Raw genomic sequence first — 17,536 nt, 5'->3', positions numbered from 1 at the left:
TGTTCAGATTGTGTCGGTTTCACATTAGATTGATGTGTGACCAAAAGTGGAGGCTAAAGGTCACCCGAGACTGAAACTGACGAGTGCTTGGAGTTCTGATTGGGGAAATTGAAAGCGGGCCCTGGACTTGACAAGTGGTCCCTTGCTGCCCACTTCTTGCTGAAGTTTGGAGAGAAGGAGTGTGAACGCCGGGAAGATCTGCGGCACCGAGGACAACGACAACAGGTTGCGAGGAGGAGGGTTGGGGAGAGGGGTGGGGAGGTGGGAAGGTGGGTGGGGGGGAAGCGGTTAAGGGTGGCGGGGGATCCACTGATGGTTCAGATCGATTGAAAAAATGGGGCTGGGAGCGGTGCTTTGGATCCTGGGCTTGGAGCTGCTGTGCCTGGCAGCGCTCGCTGGAGGTGGCTGTGTGGATCTGGGGAGCTGCTGCCAGGGGAGAGAGCCTGAATGTCGCAGCACAGGCTGGCGTCCCGATCGCTCCTACGGAACCTGCTACTGCGACCAGGCTTGTCGAAACACCCTGGACTGCTGCCACGATTATCAACTCGCTTGCCCAGGTAACCCTAGACAGTTCCCATTTGAAAGAACAACTTTTTGTTTTTGTTTTAACCTCCCTCCCTCCCCTCCTCTTACGTTTTTTTTGTCTTGTTTTAGTGGCGGGAGAGAAATCCACTCCACACTTTAATCAGTTCCCAAACTTTGAACAATAATTTCGCAGATTGGGAGGGTTAGAGTGAAGCTGGTCTGTGGATTGGAAAAACAACAAACTGTAAAAATGTTTGATCAAAATAGTGCAAGTCGTGTCAGCTGTAAGATTCTATGAGATAAGTGGGCAGTGCCTCGCAGTAAACTCCAGATAAATGACTTTTACCCACAAGGTTATACGAACTAAGGATTTTCGCTTAATATAACAGAATATTGTATGTCAGCGGTGAGGGAACAGAGCGGCGGGGTGTTAAATGCATCAAAAACACATTCTTCACTGACGGTAAACAGAAAACCCACACCAACCTTTATTCACTTAAATGTACACCCCAGGGCTAAGGGACAGGGAAGAAGGATAGGCGTAAAGCGACAGACAAGCAAAGTACAAACTGATCATTTATAAACTGATGGAATGAAACTGGAACCTTGTCAGTCTGGTGTAATTTCAAATGGAATCTCAGTGACTTCTTTTAAACTGGGACCAATTGTCGGAAAACCCCTAGCAGTGGCTGTGGGACAGTTAGACCATTGGCTTGGGGTATGATCTATTAGCCTCTCTGGCAAGTCACATGGGAACGGATGCCAAAGCATTACGACGAGTCGTTACTCAGGCACAAAAGAACAAAAATAATGAAGTCATTTAAACTTATTTGGCAATCTGACAGTAGGTGAAGGTGGTGGGACTGCTGGGTTTGTTACGATGTGGGTAAGATTGCGAGAGAGCACAATGTGAAGAAAAGATCAGTGTGGGGGGTTTTAATAGTTATTGGGGGGAACAGCTACATTTCCTGTTGGGGTTTCGGCACACAACGCAGGTCCTCACAGCTCCTTGATTCATAGTGTCCACTTGCCTCTGTTACGGAAGGAGGCAAATAGGAATCAATGGGAAGATGAATATAGAAAAGACCGAAGTATAAAGGAAAGGGAATAAGAGGATGAAGGAATGAGTATATGAATAAACCAATAGTTAGCAAAGAGAGAACCCAAAATTCTCCTGAACATATATAATGTAAGGGTGAAACCGATTCGGGACCAAAAACGAGACAGAAGAACGTGGCTAAGATACCAAATGAATACTTTGAATCTCACCTCGCCATAGAGAAGGGAGTTCTGCCTATTTAAAACTACAGGAGGGGGCAGTAATTATATTCATAGAATCATACAGCACAGAAGGTGGCCATTCAGCCCATTATGCAATCTCCACATTTCCCTGCTGCCATTAGGCTTTTGAATGGACTCACCTCACACTAAGTTGATCTTTCTCCACATCCTAGCTATGGCTGTAACACTACATTCTACACTCCTTTCCTTCCCTATGCATGGAATGCTTTGTCTGTATAGTGCGCAAGAAACAAAACTTTCACTGTATGTTAATACATGTGACAATAATAAATCAATCCAAATCAGGCAGTGCCCAAGGCCAGAATTGAACATGCATCACTGGCACTGTGAGGCAACAGTGCTAACCACTGTGCCAACCTGTTACCCTGTCTTATCCTCCTCTGTCCTGATGAAAATCGTCCAAGTTTTTCCAAGTTCTGTTCATATCAGAAGCCTGTCATCCCTGGTAAATTTTTGTTGCAATCCTCCTTACATTTTTTTGGAACATTGTGCTCAAGAGCGTTCACAGTATTCCTGCTGAGGCCGAAGTAGTGATTAATAAAGTTCTAACATGATCTCTGCAATTTGATTCTATTCCCCTATTTAATAAACCAAGCAACTCATAGGCTGTATAAACCCCCTTTAATCAACTTGCCTTCCCACCTTTGAAGATTTGTGTGTACGAACATTGGGGCTTTTTGTTTTTTCTACAAATTTAGATATGAGCTGGGGTAAAATATATAGTGGAGGGACTTAAGAGATAGGCAGTCCTAAAATACTTCACTCGTGCATCAGTTTTTGTACTCATGTCCTGGGATGGGATTCAAACCCACAGCCTGATGGCTCAGCAGTGACATGACACAAGATCAGAAAAACATTGATATCAGGAATGGGAATCGGACATTCAGCCCATCGAGCCTGCTCTGTCATTTAATAAGATTATACCTGATCTAATTGTAGCCTTAACTCCACTTACCTGCCTGTCCTCCATAACACTAATTCCCTTGTCAGTCAATAATCTGACTACCGTAACCTTGAATATATTCAATTTCTCAACCTCTACTGCTCTCTGTGGAAGAGATTTCCAAAGTCGAACGACCCTCTGAGAGAAGAAATTCCTCCTCACCCCCATTTTGAATGGGGGGGGTCTCTTATTTGTAAACTGTGCCGCCTCGTTGTAAGCTATGAGGGGGAAACAATCCTCAGCAACTACTCTACCAAGTCAGCTAAGAATTTTACATGTTTCAATAAATCACCTCTCATTCTCCTGAACTGCAATGGGTATAGGTCTAAGCTCCTCAACCTTCCCTCATAAGATAAACCTCTTTAGCTCAAGTGAACATTCTCTGAATGTTTGCAATTCAAGTGATATTCCTCTTTAAGTAAGGAGACCAAAACTGTACACAATACTCTGGGTGTGGTCTCACCAATGCCAGCTGCAGTGGAACTTCCTTACTTTATATTCATCCCTCTTGCAACAGAGGTCAACATTCCATTTTCCTTCCTAATTACTTGCTGTATCTGTATGTTTTTTGTGATTCATGTACAAGAACACTGAGATCATTCTGAACTGCAACATTCTGCAGTCTCTCACTATTTTAAAAAATGCATGGAGTTTTTCTATTCTTCCGGCCAAGGTGGACAACCTCATATTTTCCCACTTTAAACTCTGCCTGCCAATTTTTTTGCTCAATTGTTCAACCTATCTATTTCTTGCCCCACCGCTCCCCCTCAACCCCATGGCATGTTTTACTGTGGCGGAGGTGGCTTGACATTGGCTATCGGTGGGATCTACCGGTCCCACCGATATCCATGGTGTTTTGCCCATCCTGCCACCGGGGCACCCACCACGGCGGGTCGCCTTTGGTGGTACTGGTAGATCCCTCCAGCAGGAAGGGCCAGAAAATCCCACCCTTTGTACGCTCCTCACAACCTGTTTCATGCCTAGCTTTGTATAAACAACAGCTGACACTAACATGGGATCCCCAATGTGAAATCTTAGCATTTCTGGCATTTATGTTTTTATTCCCAATGTGGACATTATGCAAAGAGCTGCTCTCAACTGATGGAATTTGAAATGTTGTATGTTTTTGTAAACGTTCACCACCCTCACAATCACCACACTATCTATTACTCAGGTTCATGCAGGAAGCACGGTCTACTTGGATGATGTAGCCAAATATTCTTGCTGCCTGTGAATATATGCCCCGACATGAACACAGAAACACCAGGACTACTTGATTTTCAAAATGAAAATCACTGGGGCAATACACTTTGGAGTTCTTTTAAACGTAGTCCTTGGATTTCTTTCACATGTCATACAATTTCCAGTATTAATCTTTCTATTGGTTTATTAGCTATTTCTTGCAAAGTGAGTGAATGGAGTTTCTGGAGTGGCTGTGCAGAACAATGCAAAAATACGTACCGTGTTCGTCAGCGATACATCACACAAGAGCCACAGAATGGTGGCGAGCCATGTCCTCCCTTGGAAGAACGAGCAGGCTGTGTGGAATATCACAATGGCCAGGACAAAATGTGTAGGCAGTCTTTGGGTAAGTGCATTACATTTATTGGTAGGGTCTGTTTACACTACTGGTTGTAAATGAAGAGGATTGACGCTTTATAAACACTTTCAGCGATAGCTGAAATTTATTTAAAGGGATCTAACTTCTAGACTGAAGATAATTCATTTGACTGGGCAAATCTCTGATTATTTTGTGATGTATATTGAATTTATTGAAATATAGTTGCAATAAAAAATATAACAAGGTGCTTAATATGTAGAAGCTTAAACTTTAAACAGGAAATGTTTTTAAAGACAATTTGTATCAGAATTGATGCAAAGCGGTTAATAGACCATTAGTTTGGTAACATCACCTTCCTAAATGTTGATATTTGATATCATTATATCATATATAAAAGTATAGTCAATGGATGGATGTTGTAAAGTATGATAAATAGGCACTGACTTTTACGATGGACCGATCGCAAATTCCTGTCACAGTGAAACCAGACATAACTCTAAAAATAATTTGTGATGAGTTTTGTTTGTTAGTAATTTATGTTTTATTAGCTTTGCTGCAGACTGGTGGGCAAATAATGAAAAAACCATAGTTGAGGACAGTGGGATATTTCATTTCAAGGCTACAGTTAATTACCGATGGTCTAACTCTAGAAGTAATGATCATTAACATGGGAGTTTACCCTCTGACCTTACTAGTAATCCATTATATGCATGCTTAGAACATGGGTTTTCAAACTATCTAATCCTTAGATTAAATATGTTTAGAATGAACAACTCCCTGTACAGCTGTACAGAATATATAATCATAGAATCCCTACAGAACAGATGGAGGCCATTAGGCCCATTGAGTCTGCACCGATTCTCCAATAAGGCATCTTACCCAGGCCCATCCCCTGCCTGGTCCCATAAACTCACAATTTATCCCACTAATGTACCTATATGTTAACTATGCTAAGGATTCATGTACAAGGACACTTAGAACCCATGTTCTAAGCATGCGCCGCAGCATTTATATGGCAGCTTATCTTGGGTAGTAACATTTTATGTGGCACCTTATTGAATTCCTTTTAGAATGCAAAATATACTACATCTACTAGTATCCCTTTATCACCTTCAAAAACTTAATGAATTTGTCAAATTTGAGTTTTTTTTCACAAAGCCACAGTAACTCTGCCTGATTGTATTTTATATATTTTTAAAAATTTCCTGCTTCTAATTCCTTAATAGTGGAGTCTGGCATTTTCCCACTACTAGATGTTAGACTAGCATCAAGGTAGATAGATCCCCGGGACCTGATTAACTGTATCCCAGGATGTTGTGGGAGGTTAGGAAGGAAATTGTGGGTCCCCTAGTAAAGATATTTGAATCATCGACAGCTACATGTGAGGTGCCTGAAGATCGGAGGGTGGCAAATATTGTGCCTTTTTTTAAGAAGGGCTGCTTGGAAAAGTTTGGGAACTACAGCTGGTGAGCCTAACATCTGCAGTGGGTAAATTGTTAGAAGGCATTCTGAGAGACAGGATCTACAGGCATTTAGAGAGGCAAAGACTGATTAGGAACAGGCAGCATGGTTTTGCAAGTGGAAGATCATGTGTCATGAATTTGATTTTTGAAGGGGTAACTAAGAAGGTAGATGAGGGCGGTGCAGTCGAAGTTATCTACGTACTCTCCTACCTGGACATAGTCTCTTTCACCTTCTTCCGTTGGAAAAAAGATACAAAAGTCTGAAACACGTACTAACCAACTCAAGAACAGCTTCTTTCCTCCTGCCATCAGACTTTTATATAGACCTACCTTGCATTAAGTTGATCTTTCACTACACCCTGGCTACGACTGTAACACTATATTCTGCACTCTCTCCTTTCCTTCTCTATGAACGGTATGCTTTGTCTGTGTAGTGCACAAGAAACAATACTTGTCGCTGTATACCAATACATGTGACAATAATCAAATCATATCAAATCAAATACATGGACTTTAGCAAGGCCTTTGACAAAGCATGGTAGGTTGTTGCATAAGGTTAAATCTCACAGAATCCAGGGTGAGGCAGTCAGTTGGATACAAAATTGGCTTCATGACAGAAAACAAGAGTTGTACAAAATCAAGAGATAAAAGGGATGGAAGAAATTCAAACAATCATCTTTAGAGAAAAAGGAACAGGAAAAGTAAAGGCTAGCAGGTTGCATGGACCTGATAGCCTACATCCTCCTGTCTTGAGCGAATTGGATGTAGAGATGTAATCTTCTAAATTTTCCTTATGTTCTGGGTGGACCCTAGTGGATTGGAAAACCCCAAATGTAACACCTTTATTCAAGAAAGGAGGGATAGAAAAGATAGGCCAGTTATAAAATTACAGGATACTTTACTGTGAGGTCATTAACCCTGTCTCATTTTAGCTTACCAAGTGGGTTCCAGAATCATTGTTCGAAGAAATCTCCCAAATACACTCCATGAACTCCTCACAGAATTGTCACAGTGCAGAAGGAGGCCGTTCGGCCCCTTGTGCCTGTGCCAGCTCTCCAACTGAGCATTATGACTTAGTGCCACTCTCCTACCTTTTCCCTGTAATACTTCATATTGTTTTCTATTAAATAATTTCTTGACTGCCTCGATGGAACCTGCCTCCACCACACTTTCGGGCAATGCATTCCAGACCTGAATCACTAGCTGTGCGAAAATGTTCTTTTCTCACATCACAGTTGCTTGTTTTGAAAATCTCTTTGAATTTCTGCCCTCTTGTTCTTGAAACTTTTACAAGCAGCAACAGCTTCTACCTCAAGGCTACCTTTGTCTGTAAAGTGCCTGGACTTTTACAGTTTAATCAGACTGTTGCCAGCAAATAACATGCTTTCTCATGCTTGAAGGTCTGGACATCTCCATAACCTGATGTAGATTATTTGGATTTTAGCAAAGCCTTTGACAAGGTTCCACATGGGAGATGATTGAGAAGGCTGAAGCATGTGGAATTCAGGGTAACTTGGTGAGATGGATCTGAAATTGGCTTAGCAATAGGACGCAAAGAGTGTTTGAGTGTCCAGTGTCTAGTGATGTACCACAAGGTTCAGAGCGGGGCCCTTATTTGTTATCTACACAAATGATATGCAGTAGAGTGTGGGTGGAATGATAAGTAAGTTTGCAGATGACACCCAGATCAGTCGGGTGGCTAATACTGAAGAAAAAGGTCACAGGTTACAGGAAGATATAGATGGGTTTGTCAAATGAACAGAGCAGTGGCAGATGGGTACTTAACCCCGATAAATGCAAGCTGATGCACTTTGGAAAAAATGACAAAGGAGTATTAATGAATGGCAGGACACTACAAAGCTCAGCGGAACAGATGGACCTTGGGGTATCCATTCACAGATGCATGAAGGTGGCAGAACAGGTGAATAAGGTAGTTAAGAAGGCATATAAGAAACATCGGTCATGGCGTAGAGTATAAGAACAAAGAGGTTAAGTTGGAGCTGCACAGAATGTTAGTTAGTCCAAGATGGAGTATTGCGTGCAGTTCTGGTCACCTTGTATAGTAAGGATGTGATTGCATAGACAAGATTCACCAGGGTGCTGCCTGCATTGGAGCATTTGAGCTACAAGGAGAGACTGGATAGTGGGTTGTTTTCTTTAGAGCAGAGAAGGCTGAGTAGGGAGATGATTGAGATGTATAATATGATGAGAGGTATGGACAGGGTGAATAGAAAGCAACTGTTCCCCTTGGTTGAGGGGTCAATCACAAGGGGGGCATAATTTTAGGTTGAGGGGCAGAAGATTCAGAGAGGATTTGAGAAAAATATTTTCACTCAGAGGGTGGTGGGGATCAGGAGTGCACTGCCTGGGAAGGTATTGGAGGCTGGAAACCTTACAACCTTTCAAAAGTATTTGAATAAACACTTGAAATATCATAATATTCAAGGACATGGAACAAGGGCTGGAAAATGGAATTAGCACAATTTTAGTAGTGGTTATTGTCACAGCCGACTCGATGGGCCAAAGGGCTTTTTCTGCACTCTGTGGGTCTGATTTTACCATTTTCATCCTAAGTGCTGAATCTAGGCACAATACAGATCTGACTTGGAAACCTTTCAGGGGCCCCCATACACACTCAGCCTGAAAAAAAATCATGAGTCTGAATTGTGCTGTGGGCGGGGTTTATCACGCCCAAAATGATCGGAGCTCTGCATTGAAGTATCCAAATACTTTTGAAAGGTTGTAAGGTTTCCAGCCTCCATTACCTTCCCATTCCTGATTCCCACTACACTCTGAGCGAAAATATTTTTCTCAAATCCTCTCTGCATTGTGCATGCACAGTTAGAAAAAAAATGTGAAAAAGCGTGCCCATGTCAGATCGCTCCTGGGCCACTTTCTCCGCTTTCTGAGAGAGCGAGAGTGATGGCCCTCACAGACATCACTGTCCCCCTTATCTAGCCCCTCTCTGCTACCCTGACCAATTGTCACCCCCCTGCACCCTTCCCTGCTCCCCCATCAGAGATCCATGTGGCAACGCAATGGTAAAATTGGGCCCTATGACTCTATGATTCTATAATCAACATTTTCACTGTCTTTTTCCTGATCTGACAACACAGCATTTCCATTCAAATAGACTATGTACAGCATGTGAATAGGCCATTCTGTCCATCTAGTACGTTCTAGAGTTTGTACTCCATAGAGGTGATTCTCCCAGCACACTACACCGTTCTAGCAGTTGAGCAAGCTGGGAGACAGAAGTAGAGGCCATGTAATGGGCTCCCTGCTGGGTGGCCACAGCCTCTGCACATTTCTGGCTGCTGAATTTTCGGCACGGAGCTGATTAAAATATTTAAATTGCTATTTGAATCTTATTATTCTTCCCTCCCTCGCCAGGAGTGATTAACTCCAGTGGGGTTTACAATAGCTCCCCACTAACGGGGAGCTGGTGGCCTGACTCCACTGGAATGAAGGGAGTCCATGGAGGTCGAGGAGCAATGAGGGGTGATGCCTGGGCAGTGCAAGCTTGGCTCCCTGGCTCTGCCCAAGGAGTGATGTGGCAATACCCAGGGGGCATCGTGGTGCCATCAGGCAGTGCCAAGTCAGTGAGGCTTCTGGGGTAGGGGCTTATTGGGGAGCTGGCCTTTGCGGCGGAGATCAGGGGAGTGGAAGTTCCCACTGCCACTCTGCACTCGGGATCAGTGACAGTGGAAGCATGGATTGAGATCGGGGCTGGCCATCAGTGTGTGTGGAGGGGTTATCAGCCTGCTTGGGTGGGGGGGGAGCGTTGGTGGGGGGGTGTTGGGGGGGTGGGATGTTCAGGGCTGCAGGGGGTGGGGGGAGGCTGTCAAGAGATCAGGTTCTGCCTTGATGGGCCAGTGTTGTGGGGTCGTGGGGCTGGCCATCGATCAAGCTGGCCAGTGATCTGGAGGCTGGCAGTGGTGGGCTACTGTGCACGTGCCCATCTCCGCCACAACAGAGTGGCACATGTACAGTGGCCTGCTCAGCACTATACTGCTGGCTTCCTCAGTGGGAGTAGACTCACTTTTTCATCGTGATGCGCTGAGTGAGATTCATTTTGATAATCCCGCTAAAAAAAAGTGGGATTTACTCTAGTTTTTACACAAATTAGTTACTTAGAATTTCCTTGGGTGAATCCTAGCCCATGAGTTTCCTTCTATTATCTCTATTATCAGACTTTCAGCAGATATTTCTACTCCCTTTTCCCTCTAAACATCTAATTTCCTATTAAAAGGATCCAGGCTATTTTCATCCACCACTCCCTGTGAAGTTTCACATCCTGGAAGCTCTCTAAGTAAAAGCGCTTTTCCTTCCATTGCGGACTTTATTAGTAACTATCTTTTGTTTGTAGTTTTAGATTGTCCCAATCAGAATTTGAGTGAAATCTAAGTTAATTGGGGATTTAAATATTATAATTATTTGACAAACAGCTCCACAGGGTGTTTTTCTCTCTCACCTGCAAACCCATCCCAAATAAATTGAAAGTTTTCGCCTGATATATCAGCAGAAATCCCTCGACTGAATTCAACTAACAATTTAGTGCAGTGACCTGCAGTTCTTTCATGAAAGGGTTGTCCAGGGTCTCAGCTGACTGATGCTGATTTTTGCATCATGCTTGCCTTGTTTGGCTTATGTCTTTTTAAGTATAATACGGAACTCTCTATTTTACAGATTCCTATCCTTATGAGACAGTGCATCCTTCAGTTACAATACACAGTAGCATGATACTTTTTCATTATGACAGATAAGACTATCTACACATTAAATCCATTGTAGCATTAAAGAATTTATCAGTGAGCAGCTTTTTCATTGACACTTCTTTTAAAATGTAATATCACCCCCACTGTAGAATTGCTGCTTATGCACAGGCAGCACGGTGGCACAGTGGTTAGCACTACAACCTCACAACGCCAAGGACCCGGATTCAATTCCGGCCTCAAGTGACTGCCTTCTTGAGTTTGCACATTCTCCCTGTGTCTGCATGGGTTTCCTCCAGGTGCTCCGGTTTCCTCCCACAGCTGAAAGGTGTGCAGGTCAGGTGGATCGGCCATGCTAAATTGCCCCTCAGTATCAGGCAGCTAGCAGGGTAAATTCATGGGGTTATGGGAAGAGGGCCTGGGTGGGTTTGTTGTTGGTACAGGTTTGATGGGCCAAATGGCCTCCTTCTTTCTACATTGTAGGGATTCTATTGAACTACGAAATATATTTGCAAGAATTTTGGTTAAATCATAGTTTACATTGACACCCCATTTAAAAATAAAATCCTATGGGTAAATGTACATCCTTGATGAAGATCAATGCGTTGCTTTGACTTTGTGAAGTAAATGGAAAATTTATGAATAATGCACTTCTTATGACATTTATGTTGTACATTTCATTTCCTATCGTTGGAAATCTTTTCGTGCATTGTTAGGAAGTACAAACCTTTGCTGTTTTTAACCTTGTTGGACACCTGCCTAGTGTTGTCACTCATGATTTCCATCTTTGTGTTTTACTGTGTTCAGTCCCTGCATTAATTACCACAGGGGGATATGGAAAAGCTCGAAGAAAGCGAGATGTATTCTTTGAATCTGAGACGCCAGGGTAAGTAAAAGGTCACAGATATGTCTGCCACAGCGTGCTGGCAGATTAAGCTCTGTCTAATTGCACTTTAAATCCAAATCAAGAAATTGGTGAAAATGTTTACGTGAAGTGCTTTTCTACTCAAACCTGGTTGGATCACCATTATTTATATTGAGTGTTCACGATCTGGTAGTTGGTGAGTTTGAAAATTTTAGTTCGAGGCAGGAAGGAAGGAAGGATGTCTGCAGAGTGGCTAACCCTTGTTGGACTGGACCTGCAAGGAGTGCTTGGCACAGGCCAAATGGAAAAATGCTTCTTTGTCCATTACAATTGCCAGCACCTCAACCAACACTTGCAGAACTGAAGGAAATGATTCCCTCAGCAGGGATATGATCTGTGACTGCTCCAGTGTGTAATATTTACAAAAAATGTATTTATTTAGAATGGGGAATACAAGTCACGTAGGAAAAATGATCAGAATGTCAACAATTAAGACTATATTAAGTGCTGAAGTGACAAGATAAATGCCGTAACCCAGCTTTCCCTGTAAGAGTTGTGCTTTAATAAAATGTGGGTTTGAGAATTATGCTAGACTTTTAGTTCTCTCTTTGTCCCAAGCTCTCTTCGTCTGTCACTCCATGTTGGGGACGTGGTCATACTGGAATTACCCTAATGTTTTCCAAAGGAGAGAGGAATAATTTGACTTTTTTCTGTTTTTATTCGTTCATGTGACTTGGGCGACGCTGGCTGGCCAGCATTTATTGCCCATCCCCTGTTGCCCTTGAAAAGTTTATTTATAAAGTTAAAGTTTATTTATTAGTCATAAGTAAGGCTTGCATTAACACTGTGATGAACTTCCTGTGAAATTCCCCTAGTTGCCACATTCCGGTGTCTGTTCAGATCGATGTACCAAACCAGCACATCTTTCAGTCCGTGGGAGGAAACCGGAGCACCCGGAGGAGACCCACGCAGACATGGGGAAAACATGCAGACTCCACACAGACAGCGACCCAAGCCGAGAATCAAACCCGGGTCCCTGGCACTGTGAGGCAGCAGTGCTAACCACTGTGCCATTTTGCCACCCCCCTAAGAAGGTGATGGTGAGCTGCTTCTTGAAACACTGCAGTGCTGTGGGTTGACCTACAATGTCGTTAGGGAGGGAATTCCAGGATCTTGACCCAGCAACTGCTAAGGAATGGCAATATATTTCCAAGTTTGAGGATAAGGGATAAAACATTTCAGATCTGAGGTGAGGAGAAATTTCTTCACCCAGAGGTGTGGAATTCACTACCACAAAAAGTAGTTGAGGCCAAAATATTGTCTGATTTCAAGATGAAATTAGATATTGCTCTTGGGGCTAAAGGGACCAAGGGATAGGGGGGAAGTGGGGATCAGGATATTGAATTTAATGTCAGCCATGATTGTAATGAAGGGCAGAGCAGATGTGAAGGGTTGAAGGGCTTATCCTGTTTCTAGTTTCTATGTTTCTAATCAGGAAGGTGAGTGGCTTGGAGGGGAACTTGCAGGTAATGGTGTTCCCATGTATCTGCTGCCCTTGTCCTTCTAGATTAAAGTGGAAGATGCTGTCAAAGAATCTTTAGTGAATTGCTGCACGCACTTTGTAGATAGTTCACACTTCACCTTCATTATCCAATAATCTTTGTATGTTTAGCATTTTTAAGTTTTTTTAAAACCAAATTTTACAATTGATAAGTTATAATAATTGTATATTAAAACCTGTTTGGATTGGCACTAATGTATAAAATGTCTTGCAGCTGGTCTGTATGTGCTGCATTTAGTCACATGCACAAAGTTATATTGCAGAAAAAAATGCCAGCCTTTTAATGTTGGGTTCATCTGACCTCGGGGCAGAGATTTACAAGTTGGTCCAATTTTCTCTGTTTGCCTCATTTAATCACATTCCCACCGTGAATGTGATTGTGACTAATAAACTAATAAGTAAGGAATCCTCCATTCATGGATAATGTCACTCCATTTATCATCGCACATTCATCATTGAAGAGGGAGGTTATTGTATTAACTACACAGCCCAAAGGCATGCAGGTTAGGTGGATTGGCCATGCTAAATTGCTCCTTAGTGTCCAGAGATACATAGATTAGATGTATTAGCCATGGGAAATGTATGGGGTGATGTGGAGGTGCCGGCGTTGGACTGGGGTAAACAAATGTATAGGGTTACAGGGATAGGGTGGGGGAGAGGGCCTAGTTTGGATACTCTGACAGAGTCAGTGCAGACCTAATGGGCTGAATGGCCTCTTCTGCCCTGTAGGGATTCTATTCTATGATTCTACATCTTTTACCTCTGCAAACCTACAAGTGATATTAACCACAATCCATCTTAGCAATTAGTGATCACCTACTGGTCCCAAACCACAAACTACTCGAAAAGAATGCAATGGAGGTTAGGTTGTATTGTTGTTGATTATTGTAACAGCTACTTCAGAGGATAATTAATATTCCATAGAATTCTAGAAGTAGACCATTCAGCCTATAAGCTTTCTAACTCTTCAGTTGTCTGTTTCATCCAATTCCATTCAGGTGCACTTTCCTGATTTTTTAATATTTTTCCTTTTCAAGTACTTAATTCCCTATTTAATTGTTACAGTCTGTACCTTATTAGCAACATGGTAAAGCTTGCCATGTACTCATGCAAAATAATTCTTCTGTCTACTTTCATGTGAGCTGTAAAAAAAATCTACTGATCTTCTATATTTACTAGAGTGCTTTCCTGAACATTATTTTTTTCTTTTTCCCTTCCTTCCCTCATAGATATTGTGTTGAGTTTAAAGTGCAGTCATTGACTCAGAATTGCATGGTAGAGAACCGTCCTCATACTAGGTGGATGCAATATCTTCGGGAAGGATTCACTGTTTGTGTAGAATGCCAACCTCCTGCCCTGAACTCGAGATTCCAGCGATGTTACGGTGATGGCATAGAAGCTGGAAGGCAAGAAATTATGCTTTTATTTCATTTTTTGAACACAGTTAGCAAGGTGTCTGTGTTTTTGTAATAAGGCTAAAATGTAGATATCTTCCAATTTTCAAAGTCCATCATTATTTATTCATAGCCAGAAGCATCACAGGGAGCCACACACAACTTAAGATGTAGGCCAAGGGTGCAGCTCCTACATTGACTATGTGCAATTGTATAAAATGATTGATATATGTACAGTTGGCTGGAATAATGAATGGCCAAATCCTGTCCTTTGACTAGTTTTGTAGGGTAAGGTTAATAATTTTTATTATTAGTCGTAAGTAAGGCTTGCATTAACACTGCAATGAAGTTACTGTGAAATTTCCCTCGTTGTCACAGTCCGGCACCTGTTTGGGTCAATGCACCTAACCAGCACGTCTTTCAGAATGTGGGAAGAAACCAGAGTACCCGGAGGAAACCCACACAGACATGGGGAAAAAGTGCAAACTCCACATAGACAATGATCCAAGCCAGGAATTGAACCCGTGTCCCTGGCACTGTGAGACAGCAGTGTGCTACAGTGTTGCACATATGGGTTTGTTTTTGGGTGAGCTAGGTATAGCTATGATGGTAGCTGCTTCTCTACTTTTTTCTCCAGTTATCTTGCTATAGATATATCATTTTCTCCCTTTGATGATACCTACCATGTGGACCAGCATAGAGGTGCAAACTATTCCCTGATCTCCCCACTTTGAAGTCACCTTCTCTATCCACCATTGTTTTCAGCTAGTCACTTAGGTAAACACTAATTCGCATATCAAAAACAGCCATTCAGACAGCTGTAGATAGCAATTCCCCCTTTATCTCATTTTATTTACTTTTATTTTATCCTGATTTCATTTTTTAATTATGATTTTCCTCAATTCTTAACAGCTGCAAACAGTAAGTCTGTTCTGTTTTATTTTGTTAATGAATGTGGGCGTTGCTGACATGTCCAGCATTTGTTGCCCATTCCTAATTGCCCTTGAACTGAATGGCTTGCGTGGCCATTTTAGAGGGGTATTAATGGTGAGTGGGGAGTGACTTGTGGGCCAGACCGCGTAAAGACAGCGGATATTGTTCCCTAAAAGACATTTAAATGATATCATTGTGAAAATGCTGAGACAACGAGACTGATAACTCTGTAGAAGATAATTCATTTGGGGCAAATTCTCTGTGGTTCAAGGAAATGGTTATTCATGTGGAATTGTTAAAGTATGTATGCCTCTCTCTAGCAGAAATCAGATCCTACAGTGGCATGCGATTGGGAATCCTCGCTGCAGAGGAACATGGAAGTGGATTCGACAGATCGAGTCATGTTCTTGTCCTTCAGTCCACAGTTTTTTATTCATTTGAAGCCAACTCATCCCATCCAAGAAAGACGGTCAGCGCATTAATACCTGCTAAGCACTTGTACTGTGGACATCAATTTTTCTGGAATGTAATTCAGACTATAATACTGCTGAAAAGATAGAGATGCTGTTGAAGCTTTTAGTCTTGCAACCATCAGGGCAGATTTGCCAGAGGTATCAATTGTAAAGAGAACAGCAATTTGTACTGCATATGAAGAGAGCTCTGATTGATAGGTTTCCTCTACCTCTACCAATCATGCACCGCTTGCCAACCTAATAGCACTCTCTTCTCATACAGTAGAAATTGTTGTTTCTTTTACAATCAGTTATCTTGCTAATCTGTCCCCTTGGGTGCAAGGCAAAAGTTTTGACAACATGTCTTTTTTTCAGCAATATTCAAGTTCAGTACTACCAAATGACTAACTGAACCCATGTTAAGATTAAATATGAGATATATTCTGAAGTTTGTGTGGAATATTATGTGCACATAAATGCATTACTGGAAGGATTTGATGAAGTGTCTGAAACAAGGCTTTCTGTAAACCTTATTATTTTCCAGCATTTTCAATGAATAACATCTTATCACCACGTGAGAGAACAAAATAGCCATTAATCTTTGATGGAAAATAATAAATCAGATTGGAGATACAGCTTTTAAGCTGATTTTCTCTCAGACCATCTAAGATATTTAAAGTATAAATATCAAGCCAAATGTTACAGAATTAGTTCAGCGATTGGTTAAAGGAATTGTTTTCTTTGCCAGAAAGCTTTGGTTACTGCTAAGTGAGTGACTTTCTCAACGCTCCCTGTACAGTCTGACATTCATTGTTTATAAATATTTAATTGGCAAATCTCGCGGACTGTAACGTATGTCTCTCCAAAGGAACATGGAACATTCATTTTCCTGATTGTTGGTGAAAATCTAGTTGTGGCTGGAAAGCTTGTGTCAATAATAGGTGATTAGATAAATGACCATTCTAGCACAGCTTTCTGCCGCTTTGAAACAACTTACCTTTCACAAGGATTGTTTTCTCAAGGCTAACGATGTAACAAATTTGTGACTTTGGGGGAAACCTAAATTCCAGTGTGAAATCTTGAGGAAAATGTTAACGAATGGAAGATTTAGGGGAGTGGAGCATACATAAGGTCAATTATATATTCCAATTATTGGTTTTGCCTGTGGAATGGAGAAGCTGTAGATGAAATCAGGTTGACTGACATTTTAAAAATAAACTAGAATAAAATACACTTTTGTCCACAGAGGACAAGTGTGTTCTTACTTTCAAACTTATGTCCAATCTATTACCAAGACCATATACTTTGTAGTCTGAATTATTGTCTTTCTTCATTCCTACTTCACACAGTCACTGAAATTATCACTTACAACTTTGTCACCTAAATCACAGCTCAGTGTTGACAATTACATTATATCCTATTCACTTACCAAGGAGCAATGAGCCTGTACCCCTAAATCTATAGCCTGTGCCCCTAGATCTATAACTCTCCTCAACGTCCTACCATTAATGAACAAATCCTGCCCCGATTCGATCTACTAAAATGCATCACCTCGCATTTATTTGTTTAACTCCATCTGCATTCATCAGCCCACTGGCCCAATTGAGCAAAATCCCATTACAATCCTAGATAACCTTCTTCACTGTTTACTATGCCACCAATCTTGGTGTCATCTGCAAACTTACTAACCTTGCCTCCTAAATTCTCATCGAAATCATTAATATAAATGACAAATAATGGTGTAGCCAGCTCCGATCCCTGAGACACACCACTGGTCATAGGCCTCCAGTTTGAAAAACAACCCTCTACAAAAACCCTCTGT

The 17,536-nt window shown here is 41.9% G+C and overlaps 1 protein-coding gene across 1 annotated transcript; it reads left to right on the top strand.

Moving 5' to 3' along the window:
• Positions 1 to 304: 304 nt before the first annotated feature.
• Positions 305 to 16,947, top strand: LOC145353924 (somatomedin-B and thrombospondin type-1 domain-containing protein). The gene is made up of 5 exons (XM_080204922.1): positions 305 to 557; positions 4,164 to 4,358; positions 11,317 to 11,395; positions 14,165 to 14,341; positions 15,586 to 16,947. The coding sequence occupies exons 1-5, from the start codon at positions 335 to 337 to the stop codon at positions 15,701 to 15,703; spliced, it is 792 nt and encodes a 263-aa protein (XP_080061048.1). The 5' UTR covers positions 305 to 334; the 3' UTR covers positions 15,704 to 16,947.
• Positions 16,948 to 17,536: the final 589 nt, after the last annotated feature.

This window comes from Carcharhinus amblyrhynchos, chromosome 16, assembly GCF_965287045.1.
Source record: "Carcharhinus amblyrhynchos chromosome 16, sCarAmb.v2.hapA, whole genome shotgun sequence".
Lineage (NCBI taxonomy): Eukaryota > Metazoa > Chordata > Chondrichthyes > Carcharhiniformes > Carcharhinidae > Carcharhinus > Carcharhinus amblyrhynchos.
The sequence above is the reverse complement of the archived record's forward strand: the minus strand, read 5'-3'. Positions and strand labels throughout refer to the sequence as shown.

Excerpts from the sequence above, each read along its gene's own strand:
- LOC145353924 (XM_080204922.1), top strand. The coding sequence starts at position 335 with ATGGGGCTGGGAGCGGTGCTTTGGATCCTGGGCTTGGAGCTGCTGTGC. Across the intron at positions 558-4,163 it reads TTATCAACTCGCTTGCCCAG|CTATTTCTTGCAAAGTGAGT; the intron begins GTAACCCTAGAC and ends TTGGTTTATTAG. Across the intron at positions 11,396-14,164 it reads TTTGAATCTGAGACGCCAGG|ATATTGTGTTGAGTTTAAAG; the intron begins GTAAGTAAAAGG and ends CTTCCCTCATAG.